At 41.2% G+C, this 16348-nt stretch overlaps 2 protein-coding genes across 2 annotated transcripts; both read left to right on the top strand.

Moving 5' to 3' along the window:
- The first annotated feature begins 3319 nt into the window (after positions 1-3319).
- got2a (glutamic-oxaloacetic transaminase 2a, mitochondrial) lies at positions 3320-12918 on the top strand. The gene is made up of 10 exons (XM_080842733.1): positions 3320-3479; positions 7215-7371; positions 8168-8296; positions 8450-8509; positions 8622-8783; positions 9289-9393; positions 9659-9809; positions 10091-10256; positions 10723-10873; positions 11211-12918. The coding sequence occupies exons 1-10, from the start codon at positions 3397-3399 to the stop codon at positions 11331-11333; spliced, it is 1287 nt and encodes a 428-aa protein (XP_080698859.1). The 5' UTR covers positions 3320-3396; the 3' UTR covers positions 11334-12918.
- Positions 12919-13445: 527 nt separating this feature from the next.
- Positions 13446-15660, top strand: LOC308368647 (C-signal; the record flags this gene model as incomplete). The annotated part of the gene is made up of 6 exons (XM_080842866.1): positions 13446-13592; positions 13999-14050; positions 14136-14323; positions 14704-14862; positions 14972-15082; positions 15547-15660. The coding sequence occupies 6 exons, from the start codon at positions 13446-13448 to the stop codon at positions 15658-15660; spliced, it is 771 nt and encodes a 256-aa protein (XP_080698992.1).
- Between the last annotated feature and the right edge of the window lie 688 nt (positions 15661-16348).

The following is a 16348-nucleotide window of genomic DNA, read 5'->3' as shown; positions in this document are numbered from 1 at the left end:
AAATGTATTTGTGGCTCTAAAATGAATTTCAGACCGCAAGCACACAGTACTGACATCCAAAATTAGAGATAATAAATAGATAATCCTGCTCTAGCCTGCTGTCATTCCAAGAGGCCTAAAACATGCAGTGATATTTAAATGCTGTCAATCTGCAAAGCATGCGAGAAGACAAGTAAGCAATGCCTGATTAAAATCAAATCAACAACACTTAAATGAACTCATCTGTGCTGCCACACAATTACCATTATCTTTGGCTATAAACAAAATTGTCTTTAGTGAGACAACAAGCCATGACTCAAAGTGGCATGCACAGTGTTTAATATCTGTTCTGAACTCCGCTTGAATTCAGTTGTTGAGTAGGACTTCACTTTAATGAAGAGGGGTGTGGAAATGTGGAAAAGAGTAAGAACCATTTAATTTATTCTCGTGCTCCTGAGAAATCTAACATCGTTGCGCTGACACTGTTAGTGCTATGCTCCCTGAAACAAGCTGCAGTGACTGCATGCTCACTCCTGCCACATCTGTGACACACACACACACACACACACACACACACACACACACACACACACACACACACACACACACACACACACACATACACACACACACACACACACACACAAACACATCAACTGACACAGCTATAAAAGGAATGTAATGTCTGTGTACATTCATTTTGAAAATCATTTGAGATCTACAAGAAAGCTAATGAGTTTGGTATGATAGCACAACAGTGTAAATACTATGCATGGAGACAGCATTCAGAAAAAAATCATAACAGCAGAGACCACACTGACACCTGGCTCCGTTTCATAATTCCCTGGTGGTATTTCCACGATGAAAGCCTTCAGGAGTCTGTCATACACAAAGTAGGCCAGTGTAACTATGACAAAATACCAAATGACTAACTGAGCAGGAGAGAACAGAGATAACTGTGAGACAAGAATATTAAGACGTATGAAAGATGCAGATGTTTAAAAAAGAGAACAAAAAAATGGGTTCAAACCCAGAAAAGCTGGACCTTTAAAATAAGAGGGGAAGAGAGAGCAACACCCATGTTTCTTACTGCAGGGCATGGCTCACATCACACAGCGCTGCACTTATGGCACTCCGCATGCAAATTTAATCTGCCGTGTCATCACCCTGTGGCACTGAAAAAGTGTTCCAAACAATTCTGAACTCTGAGTTGAGGAGACCAAACTCACACTTCTGTTATACCAAAAACAATTACAGCCACACGCCACAGTATTTGAAGTTAAATCATAATGATCTACACACTGTGATGTGATGTGGAAGTATGTGATGCCCTCTAAGGCTCTAAATATAGGCACTCAAAACCTTTTGTATTTACAGCAGATGGTGAGAATGTTGTGTTTTTGTTTTTTACTTTAATATTATATAGTTATCCCCTGGGAAAGTTTGTTACTTTATATAAATTGTGTCTCATCATTCTGCAATCAGACCACATCAGTGGCATGTGTGATGTGGTTTAGCACTGTGTGCAGTGACACAATGGTGCTTGAGGCTGAAAAAGCAGATTTGCGCTAGTTCTACAAAGATCACTCACAGGAATATGGGCATGGACTTTTGCGCTGGGCCAGATGGCCACTCCAGATTATAGCTTTGTGGCAGAACACCATTGTCACCATGTGGTTTTACAGTGCTATTACAGGATACGGTTTTATACAATCTGAGCATAGTACCCCCCAAACAAAACACAGAAAAAAATTGTAAAATTGAGAAATTGAGTGAAAGATAAAATTGTGTTTGTCACATAATGTTTTTGCTGCTGTTGCCATCTTATTTGTGAGTGAAATATGAACCCAGTGAATACTGAGAGTTCTTTATGCAATGTTTAATATCAGAATAAACCACATCATGGCAAACAGCATGAACTCTGGTTGACAAACAATTGATAGATCAAACACCACTCTATGGCTTGAGCAAATATACAGTAAACTGAAAGCCTACAACAGAGTTTAAACAATAGTTTCAATCCAACATCAATGTTGAGCAAGGAAGATGAATAACTCAGAAGCTCCATTAAAAGACACTTACACGTACAGGCTGCGAAAAAGGCCAACATAAACAAAATAGGAAATTGCTGTCTACATAAAGTTATTTTTAAAATGTACTATAAACAGGTAAATGTATCGCATTGGGGTAGCTTGGCAGTAAAGGATCTGCCTATCCAAGGAAAGAGTCATCTCTGGTGACCCTGGGTTTAACTGTCGACAACAATGCGACTAAATATGCAAACAGATCATTGTTATACGACGAGGCCCCCTGGAGGTCATGGTGAGAATTTTGTTTTTGGTGGGGAATTGTTTTTGTACTACCTTTGCGTTCCCTTGCAATACTTTTGCATTACCTCACAATACTTTGTGTTCCCTTTCTCCCTGCATCATGCAGAACACTGCAATACTTTCTTTAAGTGAGCTCTCTCATTTAAAGTTTTCGTTTAAGTGTACTTTCACTGATTTCATAGCCATGCCTATCATTCAGCATTGAAACTATATCCACATATTTAATGCCAAGTTCAAAGTTCAATTCCATGAGCTTATCCCTGCCGTGGTGTTGTGTGTCGGAGGCAAATAGACCATGCACAGCGGAATCGCAAAAGGATTGTGATGTAATGTAAAATGTAGACTGTTGTAATGGGACGCAAGACGAATTGCGAGGGAACGCAAAGGTGGCTCAAAAAAAAAAAAAACAATTAATCAATTAATAATTTCCCATAATGACCCTTAGGGGGCTCCGTATTAGTTCAGCACATATTTCAAACAGAACTTTATGTTTGCAGGAAAAAGAAACTGCTTAATTATTTCACTTTTCTCTCTAAAGCCCCAGTTTTCTGTAGGATATTGATTAGACTGGTAAGCAAGCATGTAATCGATCATTATGTTAAACATTAAATGCCAAATGAAAACTCATTTCCATATATAGCCTATGTCATGCATTTCACATCATGTCAATTATGACTTAAGCTTGCATCAAATGTATTTGGACGTTTTAGGCCTAGCTCAGACTAAAAGATAGACAAACAATCAATTTCAGTATGGCGTTTCTTCTTTTATTCCCATGATTTAAATACATTGGGTTGTACGTTTTGCTACGGTCATTTCCTGTTACTACCACCAACACGTTTTCTAACGTGTCACCTAATGTATTTTGTGCGAATTTTATAGCCTACATGGGGTTATTAGACGACACTCTGCTCTGCTCTGAATGCGGTTTCACTATCATCCTATACCACCCCAGTTGCACTAACCATCATTCTCCACAGTGTCCTTGGCAGCGCTGTAGAGTTATCAGACGTTGACAGCACGTAGTAGGTTCATTCGGTGCTACCGGGTCTTCTGTAGTTGCCTGTCACAGTCCTGAGTTGCAACCATGGCTCTCTTGAAATCAAGCAAGATAATCTCCACCGTTGGGGCCCATAATGCTGTTCTTGGAGTGTTTACTATTCGTGCAAGGTAAGATGATGTCTTTATGTGCCATGCTAATTGGGTAATTACCATTATTTGACCTGTTGGTTAGTGTTCAATCAGAGTGCAAATTATTTCTTAGCTAGCTAGATAGTTAGCATAGTTAACCTGGGAAGTCACACCGCTTGTCCATTATTTTAGTGGGGAGTGCATTCTAACCACTGCAATCAACTCATACAATTGCAATGACTGATAAACAAGATATAAAACCACCTTGATTCAGTAACATCAAATGCTCTGTGTAGTATGCAAAGGACAGGACTAATAGCTAACGTTAGTTGATATTAGCTTGCTAGCTAAAGTAACGTTTCTTAGCTTACCTGCTCGCTAAGAAATGTTTGCAGCTTGGTGTCAACAGGGATATTATTCACCTTGATAATTGACTTGACTATCTGGTTTTGTTAGCTACAATGCTAACGACATTGGGATACTTGCTGCAGGCTAGGGTTAGCATATACTAGCATGGCCTAGCTGGCTAAATGGTATCTACTGCGCCAAGGTTGTTCAAGGCTTCTGAATGACTTTCCCAAGAGGTGCAACTGAGCCTGCTGGTGGCTGGAGTATTTAAGAGTTATGCTAGTAGGCATAGCAGCAATAACTTGCATCGCGACAAACCTTTTCAGTTTTAGTGAAATCTAGTGTATGTCTCATCAATGTAATCGGATAAAACAAATTATTAGATCGTTGTCAGACGTCCACATCAAGTAATAGCTAGCTGCTAAGAGTAACGTTACTGTCAAACTCCAGCAAATGAAAGCTTAACTATCCTCTTCAGAGAGGCTAACAAGGGAGGTTTTGAAAATAACCCGATTGTAGGACCTTTAGCTGTGGTTCGTTCACCGAACATGTCATTTTAGATGTTTGGTACGCTCGATTTTTCTGTAATCGTACTCTGTTAGAAGTCTCTTGTGTTGTCATTCTCAGATGGAGCTACCTCCTGTATCAGCTAGCCTGGATGTAGCAGTAGCGTTAGGGCATGTAATGACATTGGCGTTGAGAGTAGTTTGTATCCACATTGTACCCACATTGTAAATTAAAGGGTAATGTTTGTTTATCGTATCCAACGTAATTGTAAAATAGGTCACTATAGAATGAGTGGAGCTGGGAATGGGGAGTAGCCAAAAGGCCAAACTTAACGTTTTCAAATCCCGTTATAGGACCAGGTTTTGGCAGTAGTTTCACTGTTACTAAACCTAAGTTGTGAGTGTTGCAATCCTCGTGAAATCAATATATCCTCGCAGTTCAAAAACCACTAGTTTATTGTCATTCTGTTGGTATCTGTACTCTGTGGTAAAAGGCTGTCTTTAGCTGTCCTAATGCTATATCAGCTGTGCAACATTTTTTAGTAGGAAGTTGTATGCAAAGGACATGTTTCTCCTTGCACCAAATTGAATGTAAATTAGTATATCCCAGCAACAACCATTCCGTTTCTTACAAAAACAAAATGCAAACCCCATCCATAAAGTGTGTTGTGCTAGCCCTTTGCATTACCTTTTCTCATCTTGCCCTTTGAGAAGTAGCTTTTAGTACTCACTCATACTATATTTAGCGTTAGACATGGAGCTGAAGCTGAAGAGGTAACCTGAGAACTCTGCAAGGATTGTTGCATTGGCATTAACAGAAGTTAAAGGTGACAACGACTCATTACCCTCAAGAAAAAAAAAAGTAAAGACTACATGACCATGCTATGAAGTAATTCATTTGGATCTCACTCTTAAAAGAACAAAATAATTAAAAAAAAACACTTAAGATGTGTAAGATGCATCATGTCTTTCTGCAGTCTCCTTTTCAAACCCTTTTCAGGTCAAATTCAAATTTCAATCTTTATGCGTCCTCAGTTATAGACGAATTTCAGAATAACCAATTGTATGTGTTATTCTTAGGTAGATGATTAGATGGCTACAGTACTTTTTTAAAACATGGTGAAACCTTTGAGTCCACACATGCTGAGCCTATGAAGCCAAACAACAGTTGGGCACAAAGGTATTTTAAACCTTGAGGCTTTATCCCAGGAAATACTTCATTGGATTAAATACAATGGTGTGATCAGCCTAGTAGTTCACTGGACTCAGGACATAGAAATACTCTGAGCCGGGTTTTCCGATAAAGGTGTTTCTAAGCATTTTATGAAGACTTGAAAGGTATACCATCCATAAGTTGTTTACTTTTCAATGCTTCGAAAACAGTATTAAGGTATGGCAGGGCTCAACATTAACTTTAAAGCGTAGGTGCTAAGCTTGGCAACAAGACATGAGCTTTTGGTTGCCAAATCCAACTAAATGGTTCCTTTCATTGTCAGCGTTTAATTCTGAGTTGTGTGTGTTTACTACAATAGTGATTAAACCCATCCGTCTTTGAATACAAAAACAGTTTAAATGGAGTTACATTTTGCATGATGATCTAGCTGATGTTACAGTCTCCTCAATTTAGCTTTTAAATTATAATAGTGGGGACAAAATCAACCAAAATTGGTCCAGTATTGAGTTCAAACAGCTATATAATGTAATCCTATGGGGCAAGCATCTTTCGTCAAACTAAACCGCTTCTTTTGCCACTGACAGGCTAATTATATTATTATAGGTGTCAGCGCAGAAAGGATCCTAACAGAGATTGACCTGCACCTTAGGAAAGTATTCCTTACAGAAGGTATACTTCGCTAAGGACGTTCTAAGAAACACCACGAAACGTTACGTTTCAGCTTAAAGTTTAACTCTTGAATGACGTAGTCTTAAGAAGGCTTTGGAAAACTCTCCCCAGTTAATTTCCAGGTTTCCAGCTTGAAATAAACAGGAACCAGAGCAGCTTACTGCAAGGGAGTGTGGGAAAATATTTTAATTTGTAATTGCATTGAGGAATGCAACAGAGTTTCTGGACTTACAAACAGCTGATTTCATTTTGTTCACTTCAGTTAAGCAATCATCGCATTGACAGTTCCCAGTAGCCCTCAACAGTGGCAAGATGGTGGAAGAAATAGCCTTATGCTGTCACATCTGTACCTTTGCCACTAGCACTAGTTAACTATAATAAATGAACGGCCAGTGTTTGTTTTTGAAATGGTGAAATAGGGACCTTGGAAAATGGCCAGATACTATATCTCTGCCAGTGGCACTGGCCTTTAAAGGATTTCACATTGTTTGATACCACAAGTGTTATGCAATGGTGAAAGGCCATTGCCTGTGAAAAGGTTTCACCCTTATCAACTGGCATGTTGCAACTGTATTTCCAAGAGTATTTGAGGAACCTTGCAGTTGTTGGTTGAGCTGAGCCAAAGTATGACCAAATTGTTCAAAGGTGGGATTTTCTCCTCCTTTCCACCTCATGCCCTCCTCATGCCTCAGGTTTTTCACTGTCAAGTAAAAGATGCAGTCCAGAAGTCACACGGAAGGTTGTTGGTATTTGAGCTCCAGAGCCAATCAAATTACATCCCTCCCTTCAGTGTTCCTGAAGCAACGTGTTGATTGTCAGGAATTGTTTTTGGTCCAAGCCGTCTATCTTTGTTTCCCATTACTGAGACAGGACTTTGTACATACAACATAGTTTTTTTGAGCGCACTTAAGCTAAAGGATCATAAGGAGCAATTTGGTGAAAAAATGGTATTGGATTAGAATCATGGACTGCTCCTTTAAGATCTAATTTAGTCTACTTGGTGAAATTGCAGGTTTTGCTTGGACATTTGGCACTGATGAGATGAAGAAGTAAGAGTTTGTGTCCTTTTTGTTTCAGCTCATGGTGGACAGATGTGAAGATGGGCCCCCCCGACCCCATTCTTGGGGTCTCCGAGGCCTTCAAGCGGGACACCAACCCCAAAAAGATGAATCTGGGCGTGGGTGCTTACCGTGATGACAATGGCAAGCCCTATGTCCTCAGCTGTGTCCGTAAGGTACGACTCTAGCTGCCTACTACTGTGTTTGCACCCTATACATTTGCATCTTAGACATTGTGTTTAGCCCCACGAAAGGCTTTGATCATATTATTGGAAAATATTATGTTAGGTGAAAGTTCACTCAGGTTACCTCAGCACTCCGGAGCTGCATATTACTATATTTATTCAACAACAACAACAACAACAACAAAGCTTGTCTGGCTCACATGTTCTGGCAGACAAGAGAGAGGCACAGGCTCACTCCTAGACTGCAGCAGACAAGAGAGAAGCAAAGTTAAACACATCACACAAGGTTTATATAGAAAGAAGTTATCGTTCTCTGACACAAATACACTTTGTCAGCAGGGATAACCACGTGGTGGGTCTCTGACGTCCGAGGTCATCTTACTATGCATTTTGCAACGTAATGCATGACTACTAATTATTTGTATCAGCCTTTGCTTACGCACACACACAGAAGGTACACTTTTAAGCACAAACACAATGTAAGAGCCGTCAGCACTTAAAAATCTAAGATATACAGGAACAGAAAAGTCATGTTTCAGCTAACAAAGGTATATGATTAACACCATACATACTTGATTAAAGTCAGAGTTTCATAATTCCCTATCATATAACCAAAAGAAAACATAGAGATTAGATAGAGATTTATTGTATTGGTAGGAAGGAGGGTATGGGTCAGTCCTTGCAATACCAAGGTGAACACTCAGGTCCCTTAAGTATTACCTTCTTCTGCTGTGTCTGACTTTGAGTGAATAAATATCGATATAAAAGCGAAATCCTCCCTTCACAGGCTGAGGCACAGATCGCTGCAAAGAAGATGGATAAAGAATACCTGGGCATTGTTGGCCTGGGTGATTTCAACAAGGCCTGTGCTGAGCTCGCTTTTGGCCATGACAGTGAGGTCATCAAGAGTGGCAGGGTGAGTAAGATGTGCAAAATCTGATTTCTTTAGAACTGTAATTTTGTCACATGATGAGAATGTAATTGACGGCCTACTCCTGTTGACCGTGGTTCATGGGAAAGTATGGCAAGATGGTTCTGTCAGTTTAACATCTCCTTCTCCGTCACACAGAGCGTCACTGTCCAGACCATCTCAGGAACAGGGTCCCTGAGGATCGGTGCTAACTTCCTGGTGTGTTCACTTTTTTTCCCCTTGTGTATCAATGCTATATATTTTCCCACCTTTTTAATCAACATTTATCGTTGGCATCATTATCTCTGCCCTCTCACCCCTGTCCCATTAGTCTCGCTTCCATACTTCAGTCCGTGATGTGTACCTGCCCAAGCCCTCATGGGGAAACCACACACCCATCTTCAGGGATGCTGGGATGGAGCTGAAGGCCTACCGCTACTACGACCCATCCAACTGTGGGTTTGACTTCAAGGGAGCCATGGATGACATCTCTGTGAGTTCCCAATCACTTTCTCATTGTCATCAGGGACCGTGAGCAATCCAGTTCTTCTGCAGGTGTATATAGTCATTTGGAACCATATTATGATTTCTATTAACTTTTTAAGAAATGTAAAGAAATACCAGGCGAGTAATTAGTAAGTATGAAGTAAGGCCTTGATGCTTTGCAGTTGATTGATTTTGGTACCCAAAGACTTCAATTAACAGTGTTTTTTTTTTTTCTTTTTTAAGTAACTAGAAATTGGGCAAAAAAAAGGATGTCCTCTTTTTGATATGACTGTGTAATAATACTAGATAATAATACCACTGGTGACCGTTTGGATGCTTGTCCACTAACACTTATGAATCTTGTCTAGGTTACAGAGCAGATCATTTTTTATTTAGTCTCTTTGGGACCGTTTGGATAACAACGTTCACACTTACAGCTGTTGCTGACAGTATCAGATATACTGTACACGACTACGGTATGCTTAGGTGTGTTTGGTCTGTTTGCGTTTTAGAAAATCCCTGAAAAGAGTGTGATTTTGCTCCACGCCTGCGCACACAACCCCACCGGTGTAGACCCGAGGCCTGAGCAGTGGAAGGAGATGGCTGCAGTGATGAAGGTAACTGAAGAATACAGCAGCGTTTTTCATACACTTACTAAGTAGTTGCAGCTCATGCAAATCCCCCCCCCACAAGAATATATAACATTCACACCACGTTCACTGACATTCAAAAGGTAAGCCAGACCTTTCCTGTCTGCAGACCTTCACACCATTCATATCTAGGTACACCCCAAACAGTTTTCCTTCTGAACACGTCCCACCTTATACTGTGAATAATACCTTGAATGGTGCATAATCAGGTCGCTCTCTTCTCCCCTAACAGAAAAGGAACCTGCTGGTGTTCTTTGACATGGCTTACCAGGGCTTTGCCAGTGGAGACATTGACCGTGATGCCTGGGCTGTCCGCCACTTCATTGAGCAGGGTCATAACGTTGTGCTGTCTCAGTCCTTTGCTAAGAACATGGGCCTGTATGGTGAGTTTGATAATATGGTCAGCAGAGTCGTTAAGCAGTGTAGTAAGATAACAAGAGCTGTTCAAATAATCATGTGCATTAAGACATTTGAAGTTAGTCATATTGCTTGCATTATACGTTTATGTTAAACATGATGTTACCAAAAATATCTTGCAGTAGACTGTTTACATCAAGCTATTAACTCTTAGATTCCAGCCTTTGATACGACACTAATCCTGTACTTCTAGGAAGGAGGAGCCGTACACATCTGTAGAGCAACGATGTTCTTTCTTGTTCCACAGGCGAGCGTGTCGGAGGCTTCACCGTGGTGTGCAAGGATGCTGAGGAGGCGAAACGTGTCGAGTCCCAGCTCAAGATCCTCATCAGGCCCATCTACTCCAACCCCCCCATGAACGGGGCCCGCATCGCCGCTACCATCCTCAACACACCCGAGCTCTACAAGGAATGGTCAGTCTGCTACAAACGCCACTCTCTACCCATCGTTTTACAACCAACCCTGACATGCATAACTCCTCTTGAGGGTTTTACATAACATTGGCTGGTTCAGTTGAAAGCCTATTTGTGCCTGTGGGTGTGATGACCTACACATGGCACAGAGAAAATGCAAGTAAACTTATTTACTCTTCTAGAAATGATGACTTGACAGATATTTATGTTATATATCTTGCTAGTAGCCTGGCAAAATAATGTTGGTGTTGTGCCTTTATTAGAATAGGAGGCTGTTGCAGTAATGTATTGAATTTAGTCCTTTAGCGCATTAATCTAATATTACCTGCTGCACCATGATTGTATCCATTTCGAACAGAGAGTGAATGCGCTTCCCCTGAACTGAACCCATGACTCTCATATTGCTCACATATGGGTCTGTTGAGCTAAATCCACACTGATGTAAACTGTGTGCTCTTTCTCCCAGGCTTGGGGAGGTCGATGGCATGGCCAGCCGCATCATTAAGATGAGGGAGCAGCTGGAGGCCAATCTCAAGAAGGAAGGATCCTCTCACAATTGGCAGCATGTCATCGACCAGATCGGCATGTTCTGCTTCACCGGACTCAAACCAGAGCAGGTGAGGGAGGCACACCAGAATAGGACACGGTGCTGGTGGCCACCGGCCCCCTGGAGGTCATGGTTATAGTTATTGTCATAGTCATTGACCTAACTTAAAACTGAAGTAAGTAGTATTGGTTTTAGAGACCGATATATGGGTAAACTCTTAGTTTTTTTTTAAACTAGACAAGTAACAAGTAAGTACATGCTCTGAGGGGAAATAGTTTACATTTTTTTTTTACAAAGACTGGGAATGTGAGATCAGTTTGCAATCTGGACAGTGTACATCGTAACAGTTGTAGTTTTCTGTTCCTTAGCTTCTCTGCTATTTTCATATGACTCCTGTTGTCTCGCAGGTGGAGCGCCTGACTAAAGAATTCTCCATCTACATGACCAAGGACGGACGCATCTCCATGGCTGGAGTGACCTCTGGAAATGTGGGCTACCTGGCACAGGGCATCCATACCGTCACCAAGTGAGGAGGCCGCAAGCCGTAGCTGCCTCAAGGAAGACAATGGAGGTTGTAGAGTTTGGACAGTAAAGAGAGAGTGAGAGAGAGAAAAAAGTAATTTAAAAGCCTTTATGTATAATTCAGTTCTGTTTCCACCCACATTTTTCCTTAGGGGAGACTTTGAAGTAGATCAGAGTGAGAGTGTAGATTTCATTAGAGTTTTATTTGATTGGCATTGATGTCATTTGTCAGTGACCTACAGTAGGTTTTAATATGGGATTCGGTTCAAACCTCCAAAGGCTTCTTGTTGACAGTACTTGACAGACTACTTTAAAGCAGGCGGCTTACAACGATTCCATTGATTATGCATTTCTCATTGATTATACATTTACAAGCACAAGAGTCAATAAGCAAAACATGTATTCTGACAGGATGTCTTTGGAGTAGTTATGATCAATTATGTCGAACATGTGTTACCAAAAAAATATCTGTATTCAGTTACAAAGAATATATTTAAAGTATTAATTAAGTGGTTTATAAAAAAACAAACCATCAATTTGGATTTCATGGAGCAATCCATAAACGCCTCCAAAATGTTCTTAAATGTGTACGACCTGTTATTACCCTCCCTATTCTAAAACTGAATCCTGGAGATAATTTTGTACCGCAGACCTAAGACCAATAGCCGTGTGCTCTGCCTCTCCCAGTCTCAAACTATAAATGGGACATTGATGCAATACCAGTGGAGTCACAACCCCACAAGAGGACACAGCTCACTGTATGGACTCACTGAATGTGATGACAGAGTGGCCACAGTGTGCGCTTCAAATCTTTTCTTTTCCAACGCATTGTAACTTATGAGCAATGGCTATGTGGGCTGGTGTCTGTGGCAGAACACATCAAGGACTTAATGAATCAGAGCATAGCAGACCTTTTCCTCACTATGGAAGGACCATAGTTCCCAGTTGTTTCATACAGATACTGAACACCACAGGTTAAGGCAAGAATTCACCGCAGAAATCAGGGTAATATCTGTGTGTATTACTCTGGCCCAGGTCTGATGTGTTTGTTTTCTCATTGTATGGAAAAATGGACATAGCAAGAATGGAAGGTGGGTTAAATTTCAATCAGTCTGTTAGATCTTACTAGCCTCATGATGTCGTTCTTTTCTGTTATCTGATTTCAAAATGTGAACATTTCTCTCATCACGGGTTGTGTTAGAGCAACAGTTAGTGTTTGGCTAGGCTATTGGGTTCAGTGTAACTGCTGTCCATTGTTGATTTTGTTTTCTTATTTTTGCACTAGATTGGAAGGTGTTGCTTTTGCACTGTTGATGTGATGGGACCTGGGGGCACTTACTGCTGTAGACTGAGCTTTAACATTTTCCACAACCCGTTGTACTTAAAATACAAGTAAAAAATGTAATCATATAACTTATCCACCAACTCAAAATATTGGAGAAAATCTCAAAACTACGGTTCAATAAATATTGATTGACTCAGAGAAAAGTGTATATTGCTACCACCGTTAAAAAATCTGTTCAATGTGTGAATGATGTCTGAAGTAGCCTACTGTAACCATTGAGTATGAATAAAATATAAGATTATATATCAGTGCGTGTACCTGTGCATTCTTTTTCAAACGAATGCCTTTGAATGCACTTGCCTTTGCTAGTTTATGTTTAGCGCCACCCTCTGGATTACAAAGACACTTAAATAGAGATACACAGAAAGGTTATGGCATCAGGCGACAACAGTCGTCTCAATGATGCGTAGTAACGTGAAAATCTACCCTTGGACAAAAGAAGTACGATTAAGGGTGCGACGGAGTGTCGTCACTACCGATGACTCTTTGGCATTGCGCTCGGGGTGGTGGGTTTAATCATGTTAAGGCCAGGTGGGGTGACTTCTGTCTTCCTTCGCTACAATAACCTATATGCTAATGCTGCGTTCCAGACAAAAAAACGATTATTTCCGAAAGTCTGAAACGCAGGATTAGTGCGTCTTCTAACTTCCTTGTGGACTGCGAGTGCGCAGGGATGTTGTTAGGTTATCCTGTATCATGTGACAGTCGGGGATCCACATTTATCTCTACGGGAATAAAGTCAGACGTATTTGAAGAAAACGTAAAGGTCTGAACCATGGCCAGTGCATTTAAAAACATTCGAACGGTAATGATCACGGGTGCTAGCCGTGGCCTCGGTTTACAAATGGTAGAGACTTTGGTGTCAGGAAACTTTTTTCCGGGGATAATAATAGCTACAGCCCGTAATCCAGCCCGTGCCAAGGTAAGCATGCGTGGTTTCATTTCGGTGAAGGTTGAGTTCATGTTAAGTGGGCTATTTCCTGGCGCGTTCCCTGAACCCACGTTAGGCTATTTGACTGGCCTTCATCCTTTATCACAAGGTCAATCAGCACTTGTCCTGCGTCATTGCAACCTGTATCGTTTGACCAAACAGACTACTATGCCCTCCCCTCTATTACCTGTATGTCACTGCTGGCGGCGTAGCTGCACAGGATGTTCCTGTGAATACAGTTTTGGCCAGCAAATATGTTACATTTTCACAATGATGATGTCATGCCCATCCATTTTATCACACGAGGCATGTTGTCTAGTAGGCTCATGTCAAACGGCACACTGTAGTTACTGTGTTGTTAATCTCAAGCCATACTCTTGAAACTTTTTATATACAGGAATTACAAAGTTTGGCTGGAAAATATCCGAGTATTCATATTATCACTCTAGGTAAGTTGTCCATTAGCCAATAGCCTACTTGCATTGTAATGTTTTTTTGTGTTATGTTACCACTGACATTATTCTTCTGTGGTAGATGTTGTGAACCAAGAGAGCATAGAGAAGGCTGCACAAGCAGTTGACCAGCTGGTAGCTGAAGATGGACTCAACTGTTTGATCAACAATGCTGGCATCAATGTAGTGGCCAACTTTGAGACAGTCACTGCAGAGAAAATGCTGGAAAACTTCCATACCAACTCGGTGGCTCCCCTGATGATCACCAAGGTTTGTGTCCCTGGTCCACAGTCTAAAATCACAGTTGATCTATGTAGTAGGATGATCTTGTTTTGAACTCCGGCCTGGATGTTCAAAATGAAAATGCTGACCCTTGGAGTGGGGTTGAGTGTCATTTAACTTACCCCAAATGAGAAGCTGTCCATGATTCTTTTGGAACTCCACTGCCTGCACACCCACTGGACCACAATTTATTAAGACCTCAGTCAATGTTTTTAGGAAAATTAACCCACCCACCCTTGTTGCCTTGCTATGAACCTATTACGTCCATGCTAGGTAAACAGTCTTGGAGTTTTAGCCGGTGTTTGATACGTAAGAACTGTGTCACTGCGCAAATACTAATGGACGGCAGGGTGTTTGATCTTCCCCAGGCTTTCCTTCCTCTACTGAAGCGAGCCGCTGCCAAAGGCACAGGCATGGGCATCCACAGGGCTGCAGTCATTAACATCACCTCACTGCTGGGCTCCGTGGAACTCAACTGGGGTGACCGTGCTAACAACTTCAAGTGGTACCCCTATAGGACATCAAAGGTACACCTCAGTGTGTGTTCATGTGTGTGAGAGAGATTGGATTATAGCCTTTGTTTTTATGTGTATGTGCATATGTGGCACTTATCTAACACATGTGATCTTGCATTAGAGTGCACTGAACATGGTGACCAGGTGCATGGCAGTGGACCTGGAGGCTGACGGGATTCTGTGCATGGCACTGCACCCTGGCTGGGTCCGCACAGACATGGGGGGGCAAGAGGTGAGCAGTTCTCTGAAGCTAAAAGTATAGTTCTGCAGGCACGGCCTTTCTGTGTCCATATGACTGCATATACACATGCAACTTTTAAAGCATTGTCTCAGGGTCAGGAGAAGAAAAAAAAATACGCAATTATTCATTTAGCCGATGCTTATTTTATATTATCCAGACACCCATTTGTACGTCCGTGTCCGCATTGCGGGTATAGCCATGTTCACATAAGTAAGCATAAGGCCAAAGGCCGAAGCTCTTGTCCATTTACAAGTTTGTGTAATATATGTATAAATAAGTAATATATTTGTTTCATAGTGAGTGCTTCAGTTGAGACACTTTTAAGTTGGTCTTTGATGTTCTGTTTGACTCTTAAGTCTAATTCAGCTTTGTTAAAAGTAAAAATGGCAGCAAATGTCAGTCAAACTGAAATGTAACTGATGTCTGAATGGTACATTTTCTCTGTGTGTTTGTAGGCCCCACTGAATACAGAGGAGAGCATCTCATCAGTGCTGTCCGTGATTGGAGGGTTGACTGAAAAGGATCATGGGTCATTTTTACATTACACTGGGGAACCATTACCATGGTGATCTAGAGGAAATAGATTTACGTAGTTTAGATTATTATTTATTGTATGCTACTTATGTGAATGTGCTACAATCACATACTGTGCTTCTTAAAGGGAAACACAGATTTTTCAACCTGGATCTTTTTGGATCCAATTTTTTATTAGAGACAAAAATGATCAAAATGGGTCCGCGAAGCGTTGGAAGAATGCTAGTACAGGATGAGGCATCATGTTAAATCACAAGAAACATTGACAAGGTCCATAAACTAAATAAGCAAGTTGATCGTATTTAAAGCAAAAGCCAAGTAAGACATCTCTGACTGTGATTTTGGTTTGTCATCAAACAGCCCATATAAGTCACATTGCAACCAACTCTTAAACACTTGAAGGGGACTTGAGGGTCAGTACTTTACTATAACAAGTAACAAGGTAGGCTGAATAAACACAGCTAAGTATTTAGCACCCTTGCCAGCAATCCATGGTACTTAAATGGCAGCTTGCAAAGATGGTTAACGTTATTCCTTACAGCAGGGGTTTTCAACTGGTTTTGTCCCAGGGACCACGATTCTGACTAGAAAGTAATCCGCGGCCCACTGATGTGCCTGCGCGCTCGCGTGTGTGCGTTCGTTCGTGCATGTGTGGGGAGAGGGGAGACGTGTCAGTGTAATATCTGGGCATGGTGAAGTCCACACAGCCTGTCTATTTGTGGC

This window comes from Sprattus sprattus, assembly GCF_963457725.1.
Source record: "Sprattus sprattus genome assembly, chromosome: 7".
Classification (NCBI taxonomy): domain Eukaryota; kingdom Metazoa; phylum Chordata; class Actinopteri; order Clupeiformes; family Clupeidae; genus Sprattus; species Sprattus sprattus.
Note: the sequence above shows the minus strand (reverse complement) of the source record. Positions and strands in the feature narration are given on the sequence as shown.

What these genes read in the sequence shown, in the direction of transcription:
- got2a (XM_080842733.1), top strand. Translation starts at nt 3,397, where the DNA reads ATGGCTCTCTTGAAATCAAGCAAGATAATCTCCACCGTTGGGGCCCAT. An exon ending in TCCTCAGCTGTGTCCGTAAG is followed by an intron (nt 7,372 to 8,167) that starts GTACGACTCTAG and finishes CTCCCTTCACAG; the next exon opens with GCTGAGGCACAGATCGCTGC. An exon ending in TAAGAACATGGGCCTGTATG is followed by an intron (nt 9,810 to 10,090) that starts GTGAGTTTGATA and finishes CTTGTTCCACAG; the next exon opens with GCGAGCGTGTCGGAGGCTTC.